Below are 20,524 nucleotides of genomic sequence, written 5' to 3'. Positions count from 1 at the left end.
ATCCCACAATACCTCTCCTGGGCATATATCCAGAAGATATTCCAACCGGTAAGAAGGACACATGCTCCACTATGTTCATAGCAGCCTTATTTATAATAGCCAGAGGCTGGAAAGAACCCAGATGCCCCTCAACAGAGGAATGGATACAAAAAATGTGGTACATTTACACAATGGAGTACTACTCAGCTATTAAAAAGAATGAATTTATGAAATTCCTAGGCAAATGGATGGACCTGGAGGGCATCATCCTGACTGAGGTAACCCAATCACAAAAGAACTCACACAATATGTACTCACTGATAAATGGATATTAGCCCACAAACTTAGAATACACAAGATATAAGATACAATTTGCTAAACACATGAAACTCAAGAAGAACGAAGACCAAAGTGTGGACACTTTGCCCCTTCTTAGAATTGGGAACAAACACCCATGGAAGGAGTTACAGAGACAAAGTTTGGAGCTGAGACGAAAAGATGGACCATCTAGAGACTACCATATCCGGGGATCCATCCCATAATCAGCTTCCAAATGCTGACACCATTGCATACACTAGCAAGATTTTGCTGAAAGGACCCAGATATAGCTCTCTCTTGTGAGACTATGCCGGGGCCTAGCAAACACAGAAGTGGATGCTCACAGTCAGCTATTGGATGGATCACAGGGCCCCCAATGGAGGAGCTAGAGAAAGTAACCTAGGAGCTAAAGGGATCTGCAATCCTATAGGTGGAACAACAATATGAACTAACCAGTACCCCCTCCCCCCCTGAGCTTGTGTCTCTACCTGCATATGAATCAGAAGATGGCCTNGTCGGCCATCAGTGGAAAGAGAGGCCCATTGGACACACAAACTTTATATGCCCCTGTATAGGGAAATGCCAGGAGCAAAAAAATGGGAATGGGTGGGTAGGGAAGGGGGGGGGAGGGTATGGGGGACTTTTGGGATAGCATTGGAAATGTAATTGAGGAAAATACGTAATAAAAAAATATTAAAAAAAAAGAATTAGGAAAGGTGCCTTCAGTTTATATTTTGTGAAATAATTTGAGAGGTATTGGCATTAATTCTCCTTTGAAGATTTGGGAGAATGCTGCAATAAATATGTCTGGCCTTGGAGTTGTTCATTGATTTGTTTGTTTGTTTTGATTGGGAAACTTTTAATTACTACTTTGTTTCATTTAGGGGCTATGGGTCTGTTTACATTGCTAAATTGATCTTAATTTAACTTTGGTATGTTATATATGTCAAAACAGTCACTGATGTAAGTTTTCCAGTTTGGGGAATTTCTTCTCTGGTCCTGTCATTTTGCTGTTCTATATACTTCTTTTACCTTATAGGTACCTCCTTCTGTAGACTAGGGAATTTTTCTATGTACTTTAAGAAATAGTTTCCATGTCTTGGATTTCTTCATCCTTTATCCTTATAATGCATAGATTTTGTCTTTTCATAGTGTCCCATATTTCCTGAATGTTTTGTGCCTAGACTGTCTTTTAGGTTTAACTTTCTTTTTTTAAGATTTATTTATTTTATGTGTATGAGTACACTGTTGCTCTCTTAGACACACCAGAAGAGGGCACTGGATCCCATTACAGATGGTTGTGAGCCATCATATGGTTGCTGGGAATTGAACTCAGGACCTCTGTAAAAGCAGTCAGTGCTCTTAACCACTGAGCCATCTCTCCAGCCCCAACTTTTTTTTTAGTAGAGCTATATAATTTTTTTTAACCTTACCTTCAACACTCTTTCTTCTGTCTCATAATCTGCTGGTAAGGCTTACCACTGAGGGTTTTGTTTGACATCCTACAATTCTCATTTACAGTTTTTTTTTTTTCAGTTTGGGTTTTCTTTAATGAGTCCATTTTTTTCTGTTTTACTTTCATTATTTCATTGAACTGTTTGTTTTCACAGACTTCATTAAGGGATTTATTCATATCCTCTTTAAGGTCCTTGAACATATTCATAATTGCTATCTTAAAGTCTTTGACTTGTGTTTCACAAATATTGCATTTCTCAGGGTCTACTGCATTAGGGTTAAAGACTTATAGAGAAGGCATATTGTCTTGGCTCTTCAAGTTTGTGTTTTGCACTGCTATCTTTGTATCTCAAGTTATGATGTTTAAGGTGTCTTGGTGTCTGTATCTAGTCTTTGTTGGTTAGATGTTCTATACTTTGGTTGTTGTTGCATTCTCTGGATCTCAGAAAAATGTTGTGGCTGTGAAGTGCTTCTATGATGAGCCGACAGATGACAGACAGGAATGGAGACAGGCTAGAAGAGAAGGCTGAGAGGGCTAGTCCAAAAGAGCTAAGCTGAGTTCTTAGCTTTACTTCTAATTATGTGTGTTTGTGTTCCCAGGAGTCTAGTAATTTTGGGTATGTGTATTCGTTTGTAGATATGTTTTGGGGGGTAGCATATATTCCTGGTGTGGGTGCCCTCACAAGATAGAGGATGGCCCTTGGGTCCCTAGACAGTTGTGAGTACCTGATGTGAGTGGTGCAAACAGAATTAAGATTTTCTGCAAGAACAGTGTGTACTCTTAACCACTGAGCCATCCTTCTCTCAAGTTTTGCACTAAACTTTTGAATGTTACAGTCATTAAAAGCTAAACTTCAATTTAAACTATTTGTCTTAATTACTGTTCTGTTGCTTGGTCCTTCCTCTCTCTTTCCTTCTTTCTTTTTAGTGTGTGTGTGTGTGTGTGTGTGTGTGTGTGTGTGTGTGTAACAAGGGCAGAAAGAAGCCTTTTTTTTTAACCAAAACATCATAAGAGGTCTCTAGCTCAGTTACTAACTTTGTTCCCCCCAAAACCTCTTAAGCTGGGCCTCCACAGTTCACATTTCTCTCAGCCCTACTGTCTTCCACATTCTTATTAGGATGGCTGTTAAGCCCTATTTATGGCATTCAACAATTTTCCTTATCTAAAGTCCCAAAGTCCACATTCTTCCAACAACCCACATGATAAGGCCTGCCACTGCAATACACCACTCACTGGTACCAACTTCTTTTCTTCCTTAGTTACTGTTCTATTGCTACAAAGAGATACCATGACCAAGGCAACACTTACAAAAGAAAATATTTAATTGAGGGCTTGCTTACAGTTTGAGAGAGTGAGTCCATGACCACCATAGAGGGAAGCACAGCAGTGGGCAGGTATGGTGCTGGGAGCAGTAGCTGAGAGTTTAGATCTGATCCACATGCCGGAAGAAGAGAGAGAGAGAGAGAGAGAGAGAGAGAGAGAGAGAGAGAGAGAGAGAGAGAGAGAGAGAGAGGAGAGAGAGAGAGAGAGAGAGAGAGAGAGAGCTCAAATCCTATCCCTCTATCCCTGGTAACATAGCTCCCCCAACAAGGCCATACTTCCTAATCCTTCCCAAAAGAGTTCCAAAATCTTAGAACCAAACATTCAAACATATGAGCCTATGGGGACCATTCTCCTTCAAACCAACACAGATAGTATTTTAAACCATCATTTACAGAGCTATAAAATCTATGTGATAAAGCAGTAGGGTATGCTATACACTGAAACTCAGATTCGTTTGTGTATATATGTGCACACATGTTCATGTGTGTGCATACAGGTACTACACATACATGTGCGGCTATGTGCCTGTGATGGTCAGAGGACAGACAACTTTGTCTGTCATTCCTCAGTTTCTCACTAACCTGGAGCTCACCAATTAGGCTAGGCAGGCTGCTTAGCCAGCAAGTCCCAGGGATTAACTTGCCTCTATACCAATGCTAGGGTCATTAATGTGCCCCTTCAACCAGCTTTTATAATATGTGAGTTCTTGATATAAACCTTTGATTTTCATGCTTGTAAAATAGGCACTTAACCACTTGAGCTATCTCCCTCACCCTCAAATTCTTTTACACACACACACATAGACACACAAACACACCTCTGTCTCTCTCTATATATATGTATATGTGTGTATACCTGTTTTTCAATTTTTGATGTAATAAATCAGCTAAGAAGGACCTAAAAGGCAAAGTCCAAGAATTCTGAGCTTAGATAATGTCTGTGAAGATCCTGTCTTAACAGATGCAATAGAAAATTCTAATTTAAGCGTTGTAAGAAACATACTAAATAAAAGTACCACACTAGAGCATACTGTCTCCCTTTTCTGGGGGCAGCCCCTTTATATGGTACTTAATGGAAGCTCTAGATTTCAATTCTTATCAATCTTGTTACCTGTGTTACACTATATGGTCTTTGTTTCCTATATAAATAAGCTATTTGTTTTCTTCTCACTGAAACCTTACAGGACAGACAAGGAACTGTTTTTATATTATATGAATCTCTGAAGAGATACAAGTTGGGCATGTTGTAAGTATGAAGTATGTCTATAAGTTGTAATAAGCTTTAAAATGTCTTTATCAACCAATAAGATGGGCTCTTCTCTTGAATTTTACTCAGCATGCTTATTTATCAGAAGTCTATCTTATTTTATTTAGAGCCTCAAGTACTTTACAAAGTGCCTGTAGATGTTGGTGTCAAGTTTCTAAATCTAGTTATCCACAATTATGAGGTAGGAATCTACATTTAACATAAGCTTACACACATATAAGGCTCAGATCTTATTCATAGGGAGCTAGTTCAGATGATCCAGTTGTGAAAAGCAAGTTGTCATTCTGGCTTACTTAGAATAATAATCCGGTGACCTGGGCAGATGTTCTTCCAAAAAGTAGGGCTGGAGCCAGTTTGTGTCTGGATGCAATCTTCTCAGAGAATGTGTATGCTGAACAGAGTCCTCATGGCAAAGCCATTCACCCCTATTGATGCTTCTGCATGTGGAAATGCTCTTTCTTCCCCTTCGGAGATAGAATGTGGCTGCAGCACAAACATGCATTCATTTCATTTGCCCTGGTATTTATATCTAGCAGGGGCTAAGAAAGGAGCTGCCTTCTGCTTCCCAGTGATATCCTATCCTTCAGCTGCCTCCTTGCTCTGAACACTAACCCTGATGTTTACATTCTACAGATGTGCCAGTGTGTTCCTAGGGCAGAAGCAATGAAAAAAGGCAATTTCTGTGACCAGGCAAACAAAGTGGCCAATTGGATTTGATGTTGGCAAGCTAATTTTAAAAATTAGTATTTTCCAAGTAGGAATCTAATTAAATGGGAGAGATGCAAGCTCCAAGTACAAAAGTTCAGGAACATACAAGAACTAAAAATCAGAACACAGAGATATGCACTCTCACTGTCCACCAGCTGGCATGAACGATGAATTACAAAGGGCAAGGTGCCCTCAGGCTACAACTAGATAAGCCCTCATGCACACAGGACAAGGTGGCAGGCCAAACCCAGACCTAGGATTCAGGTGGGTAGAAACAGGTCATCTGAGGCAACCAGCTCACATCATTAGGAAAATTTCAACCACAGACAATCTGAAAAGCATAAGGGGGGAGGGGGTCTTGACCTGCATCCCAGCTTCAGCTGCAGAAATGGTCCTATCAGTGTACTTCCTAGAAAGTCACTGCTAGACACACATTCTACTGAAAAGGCACCACTGACACAGACTTCAGATTCTCTGCCTTTTCTGCTATGTTGTATGCCCCTTCATTTTCTCATCCCTTACTACAATCAGGAGCTAGAGAATGTTAGAGCAGGATGGAACTTGTTAATTGTTATAGGTCAGAAATAGGCTTAGAGGAGAGATGTGACTTGCCTGGGTCCCAAAGCAGATCTCTATCTATCCAGTGATCCTCACCATATATCTTGTTCACTAAAGTTATAGTAAGTGGCATCTTTGCAGATAGAACCTAGTTATGTTATGGTTATTGGACTTTCGTGCATTAAGATACATAATTGTTTGTAAGAATTGCTGATTTACTTTTTCTGAATATTAGACACAATTGAAGATGCCCTTGAATTTTCACTTGTGTCTACCTGAATGAAGGGGTAGACTGACAGCTACACAAAAGGAATTGCATTAAGCTAACAGACAGTTAAGGATAGGGTATTTAGAAGGAAGTGTCCAGATGATGGTCTCCTTTTATACAATTATACAGAAAAAAGATAATCCTTAATTTTCTCCAGGACTTTAATAAAGGCTTTTTAGGAGATGGCTGGGCTTTGTTTGGCATTACTGAAATCATGTCATGCCAGGTATAGAGCACCAGTCAGCCACCCTTTGAGGAAAAATGGGAGACACTTCAAGAGGAGACATGTGGTCTGGCTTTCCTGAAATAACTTCACCACAACTCCATTTATTCTAAGTAGTATCTGGAAGATACAGATAAAGGAGAAATTCCAAGGAAGGGGAATATGGAGAAAATTCTCAAAATTTCAAAGAAGGCATTTAACTATTTTAGACAAAATATCATACATTCACACACATACCTATAGTTTTTAAAATGGATCTCATGTATACATGAAAACTGCTAAGAAGCTTAGTGAAGACACACATTCTCAGCTGCCCAACCCCAGATCTTGGCTTGCAATCTGTTGCCCTAAGAACCCAGGGTCTTACACTAATTCTGGTAAGAAAATACAAATAACTTTTAAAAATTACTCAGTCTGGAGTTGATTTTGATGTGATTTATTTCTTTGTTTGTAGAACCCACTATGTAACATGACCAGGCCAGCCTGGAACTCAGAGATCTGTCTGTCTCTGCCTCCCAGTGTCAGGATGAAAGGCATGTGAAACTACTCCAGGCTTATTTGACTTCTTATAAGAAATGTATTTTCTAATGGTTGTTCATAGAAGGGGTAGGCCTGTCCTTGTATTTGGGGAATGTAACTCAAAAAGCTCAGAATCACTGTTTTAGTTCAAGTCATTCATTGGTAGAAAAAGGAGATGAAGACCCAGAGTTAAGTAGCTTCCACAAAGTTAGCCAGTGGCAAGACAGAACAAACAAACAAACAAACAGCAAAAACAAAAACATCTGAACTCCAGTTTTAGGAACCTGAGGCTTTGGTTTTAGGGCTTGTTTTCAGTGATGACTATAGATGTAGTCTCCTCCAATATCTTCATTTTTGCAGTTGACCTAAGGTTCATCTCCTTTAAGTGTTATCTCCCTTAGGAAGTAACACTTATTAAAAATTAATCCACTCATGCCAGGCATCGTGGTACATGCCTTTAATCCCTGGCCATGGTAGGCAGATCTCTGTGAGTTCTAGTCCAGCCAGGGCTATATAATGAGACTCTATGTAATAATAATAATAATAATAACAATCCATACACTTAACCAGTTTTGCTTTCCCTTTGATAAGGTCTAAAAAATAGCTAGAAAGCTCTCTGAATTTTCTCACATTAAAGCACACAATAATCTACTTGTCTGACATGTTCTCTGGCCTTGGTATAAATGGTATAGAATAACAGCAGCTGTTCATGAATGGGAACATGTGTCTTGAACATGAGCTACTCACAAGTAGCAGAAATTACTTGTTCACGTGAAATAGAAAATAAAACTCAAGCATGCTTCCAGAAACCAGAGATGCTAAATGTACAACATTTAGCAATGATTCTTTTCAAAGTCAGCACTGCTGTCCTAACTTAGTAGTAGCCTTTTACTAGAAATGACTGAACCTATTGCTATATTCTGCTAAGTTGATTAATAAAAAATATTTATTACACAAATCCTTTCTGTTGACAAGTTAAAATGGAGTCTCATCTTTCATATCTCCCTGAAGATTGCCACCTTGTGAGATTGAAAATACTCATTAAATTCCATCACCAGCCACACAAATGAGAGGGCGATTGTTTTTAAGCATGTGAGGAGAATCGCTGGTAAACTCATTTGTTTGGATATCATTAACAGAACAATCGGTGTGGATCTCCAGGGGGTCCTCATGACCTTTGCTCGCAATCTCTTCATCATCCATCAAGAAATATCAGCACCTGATATGCAAGGCGAGACCAATTTTAAGGTGAGGTGTTAATTAACTAACGATCCTGGTTAATTTCTATACAAGGGCTGAAAATACCTCATGCTGTATTGTAAACAAGTGCTAAACCATCTCTTTTTTTCTTATAAGCAGTACATATTTTACAATGAGCAGGGTCAATTTTGTAAGGTTCCAACTGAACCCGTTAGTTAAATTTAATAGTTTGAAACTTTTTCTTTGAAATATAGTAGACTTGCTTTAACTCGCTGCCATTTTGAAAGCCAGGCTCATGAGACAACAGGGCTCTCTGATGTTGGAGGTGAAACTGAAACGTCACAATGGAACCAAAACTCTAGACTGTAACTAATTTATTATGCACTTACTTGTACTTCACATAGTGCATGTCTGCTTAGTGATTCCAGGGGAGCCTCGCTTCTAAAACCAGACTCCCAGACCCAAGAACAGTGTGTGTTAACGAGAAGCAGAAAAAAAAAAAAAAAAACCCTAGCATCCATGTGGGATATCCACCCACCCCATTTCTCCACAGTGAGGTGGTCCTTCACCATCAACCCTTTTAAGTCTCCATGTGGCCTCTAAAGATCCAAAATCTCCCAAGTTCTAGAATGCAGAAGACAACTGCTGAAAAGAGCTGATGGCCTGTCCTGATACAACTCCCAGCCTAGGCCTCTGCCTTGTTTAAATGAATCACATATATCTAAGGACTCAAATGGAAAATCACATGTTGTTTTTCTCTTAAATAGAAATCTCAAGTAAAACTACATTTTTTTTTACTTAAGTTAGGGTTTAGCCCCTTTAATTACAATGTGTCACTCTTCAAAATGATTTAAGATCTAAGACACTGACCACTGGTTTTTGTACACCATGACTGAGAATTTGACAGGAATTAATTAATTAATAATTTATTTTCTCTAAAATGATCAAATTAGAGCAAACTGGTGCTTCTGAGCTTTCACACTGCAAAGTGCAAGGACAAGCCCACCCTTTCTAACTACTGACTACCAGTATCTCTTTTTTTTTTTTTGAAACCAAGTAATAGTCAAAGTCAATTTGAACTTAAGAGTCGCTAATTTTGCAAAGCCATTTGTGTTTCTTTACCAGAGTCTACACTAGACTCTCATCTTTCCGAGACAACAGATTCCTGGGCTCTACACAAATTAACAAAACCAGAATCTTTGGGTTGGGACAGTGGGGTCCACAAATGTGTCTCCCTATGCAAGGCCCAGTGTTTCACCATTGCTCAGTTCCCAAGCAATCTGCGATGGTTTGATTCAATTTGAATGTATATTCCAGTGGCTCATGTGGTAGAAGCTTGGTCTTTAGTTGCCCATTATGAGAGGTGGTATGAACTAGTAGGGAATTCATTGGGGAATCCTGTTTAGAAGACATAGATGCAGTTCTCAAAGAATGCTATTTAGTCCTTGCAAAAGCATAAGATTGGCCTCTCCCCACTTTCTGGGCTTCCTGACTCACTATATAATCGCTTCCTTTTGCGTGAGTTCCCATGGTGCCATCTGCTCTGATGAAGCTAAGGGGGTAAAGGCTATATTGATAAAGGTATCCAATCTTGGACTTTCAGCCTCCAAAGTTGGCTCCAAAGCTAAGTAAACTATTTATGTACTTATGCATAATAGGATGAAATGGGAATAACAGAAATAAACCCATACTTTATGATCAATTAATTTCTAAGAGTACTAAAGTGATTCAGTGGAAGAAAAATAGTCTTATTAATATAAGGTACTGGAACAAACAAAACCTACAAATAATAATGTTGGACTTCTCTTAGATACCCTTTCCAAAAATTACTTAGGTTGGGTCAACAACCAAAATTTAAGAGTTAAAACCATCAAATACTTAGAAGGAAACACATGTGTACAACTTTATGACTTTGTATTAGCCATGGCTTAAAGCAGAAGTGGCTAAAGTAAAAACAAATTATTTGGATTTATCAAAGAAAATATAGAATATGGCAAAACATTTGCAAAGTATATATTTGAGAAGCTTGTCGTATCGAGGGTATATAGAAATATTCTTATAAGACAATAATAGAAAGGCTTATGCAAGCAAAGAACTGAAATAGATATGTCTTCAAAGTGTGTGTGTGTGTGTGTGTGTGGCCAATGTATGAATAAATGTTAAACATCATAAGTCATTAATGGAATGTAAATCAAAGCCATGGCAACATACAATACCTAGCTAAAATGGCTATTATCAAAAAGAAAAGAAATAACAAACATTTGCAAGAATTTTGGAAAAATGGGTGGGGACTAGAACCTTCACATATTGTTGTAAAAGAGTTTGGTAATTCCTTAATAAAGTAAATATAAAATTATCATATAATCTAATAATTCTATTCTTATCCAAGAATATATATTCATATAAAAATGTGTACATTAAGGTTCCTTAAAGCATGATTCATAATAACTAAAAATATAAACAACCCAAATGTATGTCAAGTGAGAAAATAGTGAATTCCATTTTATTATATGGAAAACAGTCATATAATAGACTATTGTGGAATATTGTTCAACCTTTTTATGAAGGAATGAATGAAGTGCTGACAGTATGTACTACAACATGGATGAATGTTGAAGCTATTATGCTACGTGAAAGAAACCAGTCACAGAAAGATAAGCCCTATATGATTCCATTATATGAAGTGAGCAAAGCAAGCCAATCCATGGACAGGAGATGAGTTAGTAGTTGCCAGGAGCTTGGGAAAAGGGACGAAAGGGAGGAGATGCTAACGGGCACAGGGTTCCTATTTGGGGTGCTAAAGGTGCTATGGAATACACAGTATTCATGCCTACTGAATTCTATATTACAAAGGAATGTCTCATATTATGTAGACAATTCCTTAACACACATAAAGGAAAATGGGAAGGTGTCAGTTTTGTTCCCAGAAAACAATGAAGTAAATTCTTTCAGCCTACTAGCCCCCTGTTTAAAGTGTTCTATCCAGTACTTCTCAAATTATCTACCGAAGAATCTGTTTGTTTTCTAACCTATGATGGATTAATGCTTTTTATTAGGTATACCAAATTGATTAGAAAAATGGAGTAAAAAAAAAAAACTAAAAGTGTGTAAAATAGAAACCTAATGATTTCATCATTAGACTCATAAAATTCTAGTACACAAACATTTGAGTTCTAGCTCCCTTTTTAAACTTACAAGTCTAACAACCAGTGATGTATGGATGGGATGGGTGCCAATGTGTGCAACTCACTTTGAGTAGAATTGATCTAAAGTGCACTGAACTCTGAAAAGGGAGAAATGTTTGAGGGGTGGATGTTATAAGAAGTCTTTAAAGTAATAAATATTGTTTTTACTGTTGTCCACAGACTACCATTAATGATATTGAAACCATTTTAGGAGTAACAGAAGAAAATAAAATGATATTTGTAAGAGAAAAGCAGCGCAAAGAGGAGGAAGATACCCTTTATGAGCCTGTTGAGATACACTCAGAAACAGTCTGACTTTGGATACCTGTCTAGAGCAAGAAAGAAGTTTGCTTTGCAATTAGTATAAAAGCAGGGAAGTTAGTTTCCTTTGTTTGCCAAGAGATAAATCAGAATAAATTGTAATGTAATCTTTAAAATCTTGTTTACTATGCAACGTTATTTTACTCATTAAATTTAAACCTACCGGTGTTTTCAGTGTGAGTGCTAAGAACCCCTTCCTCCTCCCACAGTAGCCATAGAGGGGGAAAAAAAAGCCCACTACTGCATCCGCTTCTCCGTAAATTCGTGACTGTGTGAGTCACTCTCGCTTTCTTGCATTTTACAAGTTTTCTTCTGCTTCCAAAAGCCACTTAGCTTCTGCATTTAAAACACCGAGTAAACCAGAATGACCACTATTTGTCAAAGCACAAGTGTCTTCTTTTCCCAAAATAAATGACATCAGTTTTAAATGACTCTATCATCCATTCTACATTGTACCAAGCCCTTATTACTTGTTCTCACTGTCACACAGTAGGAAAAGCCAATGTGGAGTTAACTGTGGCATCAGAGTGTGTCTAGGTGGCAGTATCTGCTCTGAGTTTAAGACTATGTAATTGGAGCCTTTTGCTGGAATGAGAATTCCTGTTGCTAGTTTTCTGCATGATACAACAGTAGGATTTTTACAATTGAAGTCAACGGTATCTTTTAAAGGGCAAATAGCTAAGTTAAGCTGTGCTGCCACTCTCAGCCTGTGCTTCATAACTGTCTAAAAACATTTCTCCATCTGCCAACTTTACTGAAGGATAAAACAGGCAAGGTGCAACTCCAAAATCACATACAGTTTTAAAGAACAATCTTTATGTCTATAACACACATTATTTAGGAAATGAGGTGTTTGGGGGTGTTTTGTTTTGTTTGGCCTGTGGAATTTCAATCATTTTAAAACTGCTTCTGCCACAGGCTAAGAGTTTTTGTGATAAAATTAACATTTCTCTGTGTGTCTGCTTTTGTTTAGCCATTGTAGGAAATACATTAATTAGCCAGGTTTTTGTCTGTGCTAGGTACAGTGATGACCTCTTTTTCTTGCCAGATCTCTCTAATCCATACGAGAAGCCTATTGTCCAAACACTTGACAAATAGGAAGTGCTACATGCCCGATAGAGTCACTCTTCTATCGAAGCCAGAGCAACATAAGGTCCAGGAGACTCATTAGTTCACTGGCACAGTCATGTCCTGAGAGTAAATGAAACCCTCTGTCTCCTTATGGCTCTCATCTGCTCTGGACTTTAAAAGAAAACTGTCTCCGTTTTGTTCAGCACAGCAGTGGATCATTCACATGGCCAAAGCCCTCCTCACAAAACCATTAAAGCCATAGGGAAGTTCCGAGTGTGGACTGTGATTAGCACTGCTGAGCCTGGAGCTGCTGGCAACAGGGTAGGAGCTCACTCTCCTGTAGGTTTTTTAACCACATGATTGGTTTCTCAAACAATACCACTTGCCTTCTTTGCATACATCCTCATTTAGCAACAGAAAACACTTAATTCTAAACTCAGGCCTTTTCAGATTCAGGTCCACCCTACAGTGATAGGAAGAAGGCTCTCTGACTAAACACCTACAACTTCAAAATGAAAGGCAAAACTATCTGTAAACTAAAACAATCATGTCAAGTAATTAAGTAGAAGAAGACAGAGGAGCAGATTAAATTAGTAAAATGCTTTAATTACAGAATATTTGCAAAGAAGCATAGTCCATTATCTTTCAGTACATATATGTTACAAAGATATTGTGGAGCTAGCAAACTAAATTCAATTTGAACATGTGCTAATGTGTGTATGGTGTCCAAAAGTATCCCCAAACATTGTCAAGTGGGGGTGAACTGCTGAATTTTTACTGGCCTGTGTCAGTAAAAGTAAAATGTGTCATTTTTCTGCTGAACAGTAGAGCTAATTCTGTAAGAGATATGCTATTAGCTATTCTAGCTAATGCTAAAGATCTGCACTAGCAAAGTGTATACACTCCTTAGGAGAGCATTATTGGTGAGTATCTTCTTTAATATACTGCCCAACTCATACCAGTAGATCAGACAACCATTCGGTCCACTGGCATGCCTCCTGCCCATCAGCTACTTATACTTGCCACCTACTGAGCATTCAGTAGGGCTAGATAATAGCTAGACTAGAAGCTCTGTAATTCTACTGCATCTTCCCAGCAAATCCGTACAGACACTTATTACTACTGCCCTCATCTTACATATGGGAGAAAAAAACCCGCAAGATTTAGTAAGATTATTATTTCACTCCATGCTTTAGTGAAGTGAAAATAAATGTGAGATTTGCTCCTCTTGGCCATGAATTTTAGCATTTTGTATAAAGTAGAAAGTTTAATGTCACCTGCTGCATAGTACACAATAGGTTTGCTTTCTTTTATAGCAAATTCTACTGTGTTTCCTAAAATATAGGAAAACAAGTTAATTTATGCACATGTCTTGATAATAAAATCAGCTTGCTAAAGCAGTCCTCGGAGGACTGAAGCAAGGGCCTGGGGGAGGGGCATATGTGGCCAAGATACATTATATCCATGTATAACATTTTCAAGTGATAAATATAAATTTTTTAATTTATGTATTTACTTATTTTGAGATAGAATTTCACTATGTAGCCCTTGTTGGCCCAGAACTCACTATGTAGACCAGGCTTCAAACTCACTGAGATCTGCTCCTCAGATCCCAAGTGCTAGGAGTAAAGGCATGTACTACCATGCCAAACAAACTTTATTTTTAAATAAAATCACTTTATTCTAATTATCTCACAAACAAAAGCATTATACAGCTACATTAAGGAAATCACTTAGGTACCTGCCCAGTACCCGACTCTCCATCTCAGTGAATTTCTTTACAGTGAGAATGGTCATTCTGAAGCAATGGGGTTTTGTGGTGGTTTGAGTAAGAGTGGCCTCAAACACAGACACTATTGCATATGCCAGAAAGATTTTGCTGAAGGGACCCTGATATAGGTGTCTCTTGTGAGGCTATGCCAGTGCCTGACTAATACAGAAGTGGATGCTCACAGTCCTCTACTGGATGGAACACAGGGCCCCTAATGAAGGAAGTAGAGAAAGTACCCAAGGAGCTAAGGGGGTCTGCAATCCTATAGGAGGATCAACAATATGAACTAACCAGTACCCCCCCCAGAGCTGTGTCTCAGTTGCATTTGCAGCAGAGGATGGCCTAATTGGCCATCAATGGGAGGAGAGGCCCTTGGTCTTGCAAAGATCATATGCCCCAGTACAGGGGAATACCAGGGTCAGGAAGCAGGAGTGGGTGGGTTGGGAAGGAGGGCGTGGGGAGGGTATAAGGGACTTTCAGGATAGCATTTGAAATGTAAATGAAGAAAATATCTATTTTTTTTTAAAAGAATGGCCTCCACAGGCTCATGGAGTTGAATGCTTGGGCACCCAGGATTGGCACTAATTGGAAGGATTAGGAAATGTGGCCTTGTTGGAGGAAGTGTGTCACTAGGGGAGGGTTTTAAGGTTTCAAAAGCCTATGAAAAGCCCAGGGTCTGTCTGTCTGTCTCTGTCTCTGTCTCTGTCTCTCTCTGCCTATGGATCAGGATATAGTCCTCAGATACTGCTCTAGCATCTGCCTACATGCCACCATGTTTCCTGACATGATGATAATGGACTAAACTGCTAAAACTGTAAGCCAGATCCAATTAAATGCTTTCTTCAATAAGAGCTGCATGGTCACTTTGTCTCTTCACAGCAATAGAACACTGACCAGGACAATTATCATCCCCCCAACCTCACATCCCCCCTCCCTTTGCAAAAGCAATAAGTTTGTCTCTCTGATGGCTATTCTAATATAATTCTAATATATTACTTTTTTGTATGACACTTACAATAAATATTAATATAACAGAAAATATATTTGTGAATTGGCAGCATCCTAAGACATCACAATTATGTGACCCAATAAATAAGAGAGAAAGAAAATGGTGTCAACAGAGGTCTCCTGAGGTGTGAGATCTGTAAGACTTTGGTAGGGAAATGACACTAGGAAAGGGTTGGAGTTTGGAAATAGGGAAGTCACAATGTGAAGATTTAAGAACTGAGTATGAGGTCTAGAAGTAGAAGGGACTTCTGACAAGATGGTAAGTGACTAAGGAAAGGGGTCATTTCATCTGTGCCATCCTAAGAACTATAAACATCCTGTTTTTCAAGTGTGAAAATATACTTTCTATCATGAGTAATGTATTAGTAAGCATCTGATAGCTTTAATAATTAATAACCATTTGTTTTCATCTGGCACCTTTCTTCTAAAGAGCTCAAAGCTCTTTGCATTTGTTATCTCATTAATTCCCCACATTGTCCCTGTGGGGAAAGTAATAAGTATCTTAACATTTAAATGTTTATCTTTCAAAATTTCTCAAGCATACATTAATTATATTTCCAAAAGTATAAATGTTCATTAGTTTTATTTTACTGTTCTTCTAGCTTTACTGTGCAGAGCTCATTTGTTCAATTCCTCAAATGCACTAATCAGTGTCTTATTTGGAAACTCTAAGTTGGCGAGATCGTGTGGTGGTGGAGCAACAGAGAGAGGAAGCATTTGCTTTTCCTGTTCCCCTCCAAGTGCTAACCAGGCTGCTCACCTTCCAGATCAGACAAGACTGGGACGCTCAGGAGGGGATGGCCAGAGCCTGCCTTTGCTTTTCTTACTAGAGAACATTTGGTTCAATCCACTGCAAGTGCAAACAGAGTGTGCTGAGGATCCTCTCCCCTTCATTGTATGGTGTTAGTGTGCAGACAGCTTGGTCTTCAGGTGGAACGGTATTGAGAGCTGGAAGATCAGACTCTGATGAAAGATAGCTAGGTCACAGGGCATCACCCTTGGAAGAAGCTAATGCAGTCCTCCAAGAAAGGGGTTAATTTTTCACAAAAGCCTGCTACAAAACAAGGGTACCATACATGCTTGACTTCTGTAGACAGCTGTTTATTTCCCTTTCCCTTCCTGTCATACAACCAAGGGGCCCCTAGTAAGATGCTGGCATTATGTCATTTGGACTTTGTAGCCATTAGCTGAGGAACAAATATACATCTCATTGCTATAAAGAACCTATCATCGGGTATTTTGTTATAGCAGCACAGTATGTACCGAGACACCATTCCTTCTATGGTACAAGCCTCAAAATTAGTCAGCACTGTATCTAAGAGCCTGAGGTAAAGTGCACTATTTTTATATCACTTTTTGAAACCTGCTGTATTTTCTTGGAGCTACATCCCAAAGAAACACAGACTTAATAAGGGCCAGGAAGCTTGTGTTATAGCTCTCCCTCTCTTTAGTCTACTTATACCTTCCACAATATTCCATCTAGATAAATGGCAGATGCTAATACCTGCTCCTTAGGGAAGCCACAGAGATTAAATAGGCAATGTTGGGAGAGTATTTCAAAGATGAAACATTCTGCATAAATGTTTAAGCATTATTATTACACTGCTACTTCAAATGGAAGTTCTAACTTTGAAATGTGATTATACACTTTCTAGGGGGGAAAAACCTTCATAACTACATATACAGGTTTATTTTTCTCTCTAACAATCTAACTCATGGTTGTGAAACTTTATTGCACTTGATGGAGGGCCTTGGCTTTTATTAGTTTTAAACTGCTGGTTTCTGGGGTATTTATGTAAATGAGGGGAAGACACCAAAACAGTAAATAACAAGCACGTCCCTGCTGTTTACAAATCTGTTGGTAAAAACGACCTAAATAGAGCACAGGAAAATACAGCTTTGGTACTAATGTTTTAAATAGATTTGGGAGGTTTTGTTTTAGTTTTTCATTTTGTGTGTTTGCATTGGGAAGGCACTCTTGTATGCATACAAATGTGAAGGCCAGAGGTCAACCCTGGGTGTCATTGTTCAGGTACTGTCTATCTTTCCTTTTAAGTTAGATAGTCTCACTGGCCTGGAATTCCCCAGGTAGGCTAGGCTACATACTTGGCCAGTAGGCCTCTGATAACCACCTGTCTCAGCTTTCCCAGCACTGGATTACAAGGCTAATCACTGTGACTGGAGTTTTTAAAAACAAAACAAACAAAAACAACAACAAATCCATGGGTCTGGGCCTTCATGCCTTCAAGGTAAGCACTTTGCTGACTGAGTCATCTTCCCAACCACTGGTTTTATATTTTGTTTTTGAATAATGGATTTTCTCAAAAACATTTCTTTGCCACTCTGTAAATTTTGCTTCATGTCTGCAGTTATCACTATGTATACATGTGTTCTGTGCCACCATACATTCATATATACATGCATACATACATACAAGAAAAGAAGGCAGGAAAGGATGAAACAACAAACTCCAATAATTTGCAAGAGTAGTGAAAAACTACTTGAAAAGATTTATTTTATACCATTCTTGAAAAGAATGGTATAAATGTTCAACAAGTCTTTATATGGATTATTTCCATATTTCCATTTATGGGAAATATGAAACCCATAAGACCTCTATGTAACTATTAGAAACCATATGTTACTATGCCTACCACATAATTTAGCCATTCTACTTGTAGGTATTTACCCAACAGAAAAAGAAAACCCATGCTAATAGAAATACTTGCAATAAAAGTCTATTAGAACTTCCAAATAAAAACTGGAAAGAACCCATTGCCCATGAAGAAATAACCACTGAATGATATGACACAATGGGACACTATTCAGCAATGAGAAAGAATGATGTGCTGATAAACAAGATGGCATACAAGAATCTCTATTCCCATAGAATGAACAACTGCAGACAGAAAGAGTGTACATATTTAACATTCTAGAAATCAGAAATTGCAGGAAATGCTTGCCTGGGGGTGGACTAGGGCAAGGGGAAGCGGGAGGGTGATAAAGGGACAACAGTCACTGGTTGAAATGTAAATGGGTTTTTGGATAAATGCATACTTTGAAACATTGAACTATACTCTGTAAATAGTCTTAAAGATAAATAAGACCACATACTGGTTAAAGTGGATACAGGTATATTTAATCAGGATTGTACTAGTTACAGCAATGGGTTAAGAGTCCAATGTCAACTGTGATCAATTTTGATTGTTAAAGAGGTAACTGGGCATTATGAAAAGAAAATGAAATAGGAAGCAGAAAGCTGCTTAGTAGAGTAAGAGATGAAAAATAACAAGAAGAAAGAAGGAGCTGTTTCATGTGAAGCTCACTTACGAATGCAAGCTCCTCGCTTCCCACAGAGGAGGATGTTAGGAGCTCTAGCTTCATGTATTTACCTAAATAAAAAGTAAATTCTTTTAGCAAACTTGAGCTTTCTCCAGCAACTGTAAGGAACGCTAGTAATACCTAGAACAGGGCTTCTTAAGCTCTTTCCACTACTAACACCTTTTCACCCAAAGAACTTTTACATAGCTCTGGGCATACAGGTATATAAAATATGCCTGTCAATTAAAAAAAAAACCTTACTGATAACTCAACAACTTATGCTAAATTTATATGCATATAATTTTGCCATTTATTAAAGATGAAAGAAAATTTCCCCACTAATGAGATAGACAAATTTTCTTATTTTTACATAAAGAATTGAATCAGCTTAACATTTGGAACTACAAAGCATACATCTTCAATAATTTTTAGAGTAGGCAAATACTTTTATGTCAATATTTTTGTACAAATTTGTAGTACTGAATGGCATAAGTGTATTTAGGACATTTCAGAGATTGTTGGAAATTCTGTCCTAATGCCAAGCCAAATTTATTGAATGATTTTTATGAAATTTAAGTAAGCAATTCAAACATGTTTTACTTCAAACTATTTTTAAACCAAATACTCTTAACACAATTTAATGTAAAGATATTAATTTGATGCTTACATTTGATAGATGACAGGATGACACTAAAAGTCTTTGTTTTCAGTAATTAAACTCTTATGTTTCTGCAAGAACAGAAAACTCTGCACACATAGTAAAAATACTACAGCTTATAACATACAATAGTCTTGAATCTGAGCAGGGATGTTCCAGGCTGGATTAACTGGCACACCATAGCTTGACAGTGTCTTGTGCTCAGAACCAAAGTGGAGTGAGGCTGTGAGATGCAATGAGCAAGCACTGCCAGAAACCCAGGCCAGTCCATGCTTGATTCTGAATTAAGGTTTAGGTTTGCTACCGCCATATTCCATTATACAACTTCACTTGAGGTTACAACTCAAAATTTAAGAAGCTGGAATCTACAGGATGAAGCCTTGAGCTTTACAGATAATGTTAGTGTTTGAGACCTCATAAGCCAGTGTTGAAGCTATAGGAACAATCACTGAAATGGTGGAACAATGGCTACTTCTTAATGATGGGATCATGGTTTGTCTGTCTGTTTGTTTGTTTGTTTGTTTGTTCCTGTTGCACAATGAACCTGTGTGACATTAATGGAAAAAAAATGAAACAATCTAATTGTATGGGAAAGGTTTACACAGAAATGCATACAAACATATAAAAGGTGTAGTATCTCAAGTGATAATGAGCTATGGGTGACAGCCTGAGAAACTTATCACCATCACCCAGTTCCAAGCAGCTAAGGATGCTACCAGAGAGTAATGCCAAGTTCCTCAGCACTATGGAAACTGTTTTAGTTCTAAGTGTACCATTCTTACTCCCTTCTAGAATTCATTCCACACCATGACTTTTGTGTTATACCTGCCCAAATAGAGACTGAATTAACAGGAAAACGACCCCACTCCCCACGGATTTTGAAGGACACAATAATGTTGATCTGGTGTTCACAAATTGTAAGTAGTATGGAATATATACAGCATCTGCTTTAGATTTGTTATGTCTTAGTGTGGTTTTGGTCCCATCTATTTATTAACGAACAGTACTTTCTCCTCTCTAGCCATGAGTTTCCTAGTTCATAAAGTAGGAAACGTAGCTGGTGTTTGTTTCCTTCCAGCTCGAGACTTTGATGGTCCTATGCTTCCATCATCAAAGCATTTTAGCATACTTTTACATGCCACAGAAAAAGGTGGGTTTTCTCTTTCTGGCATTATTCTTTCATTTATTAGAAACAATGGATAAACATATTTTGAGCTTATTTTTGTAATTGTATAGCTTCTTAATCTTTCTCATCTATTACCCAATGGGCTGTGATTATCAAATAGTTAAATTTGTATTGCATTCGTTAAAATGCACACATTTTTTCTGATGGAAGTTTGAAAGTCTCTCTCTCTCTCTGTCTCTCTCTGT

General features: G+C 38.1%; 1 protein-coding gene and 1 long non-coding RNA gene across 3 annotated transcripts in view; one reads left to right on the top strand and one right to left on the bottom strand.

Annotated features, from left to right (window-relative positions):
• Iqch (IQ motif containing H) overlaps positions 1–11,704 on the top strand; it is a 183,397-nt gene extending 171,693 nt beyond the window's left edge. The window contains exons 20-22 of one of the 2 annotated variants that reach the window (XM_021172751.2): positions 4,260–4,321; positions 7,758–7,866; positions 11,184–11,704. In XM_021172751.2, the coding sequence (XP_021028410.1) occupies positions 4,260–4,321; positions 7,758–7,866; positions 11,184–11,318 (306 nt within the window). In that variant the 3' untranslated portion in view covers positions 11,319–11,704. The remainder of the gene's footprint in view (positions 1–4,259; positions 4,322–7,757; positions 7,867–11,183) is intronic. The other variant, XM_021172752.2, reaches the window with a different exon arrangement.
• LOC110302009 overlaps positions 1–20,524 on the bottom strand; it is a 78,807-nt gene that overhangs the window by 45,711 nt on the left and 12,572 nt on the right. The gene's annotated exons all lie outside the window — the stretch shown is intronic.

Source organism: Mus caroli, chromosome 9, assembly GCF_900094665.2.
Source record: "Mus caroli chromosome 9, CAROLI_EIJ_v1.1, whole genome shotgun sequence".
NCBI lineage: Eukaryota > Metazoa > Chordata > Mammalia > Rodentia > Muridae > Mus > Mus caroli.
Note: the sequence above shows the minus strand (reverse complement) of the source record. Positions and strands in the feature narration are given on the sequence as shown.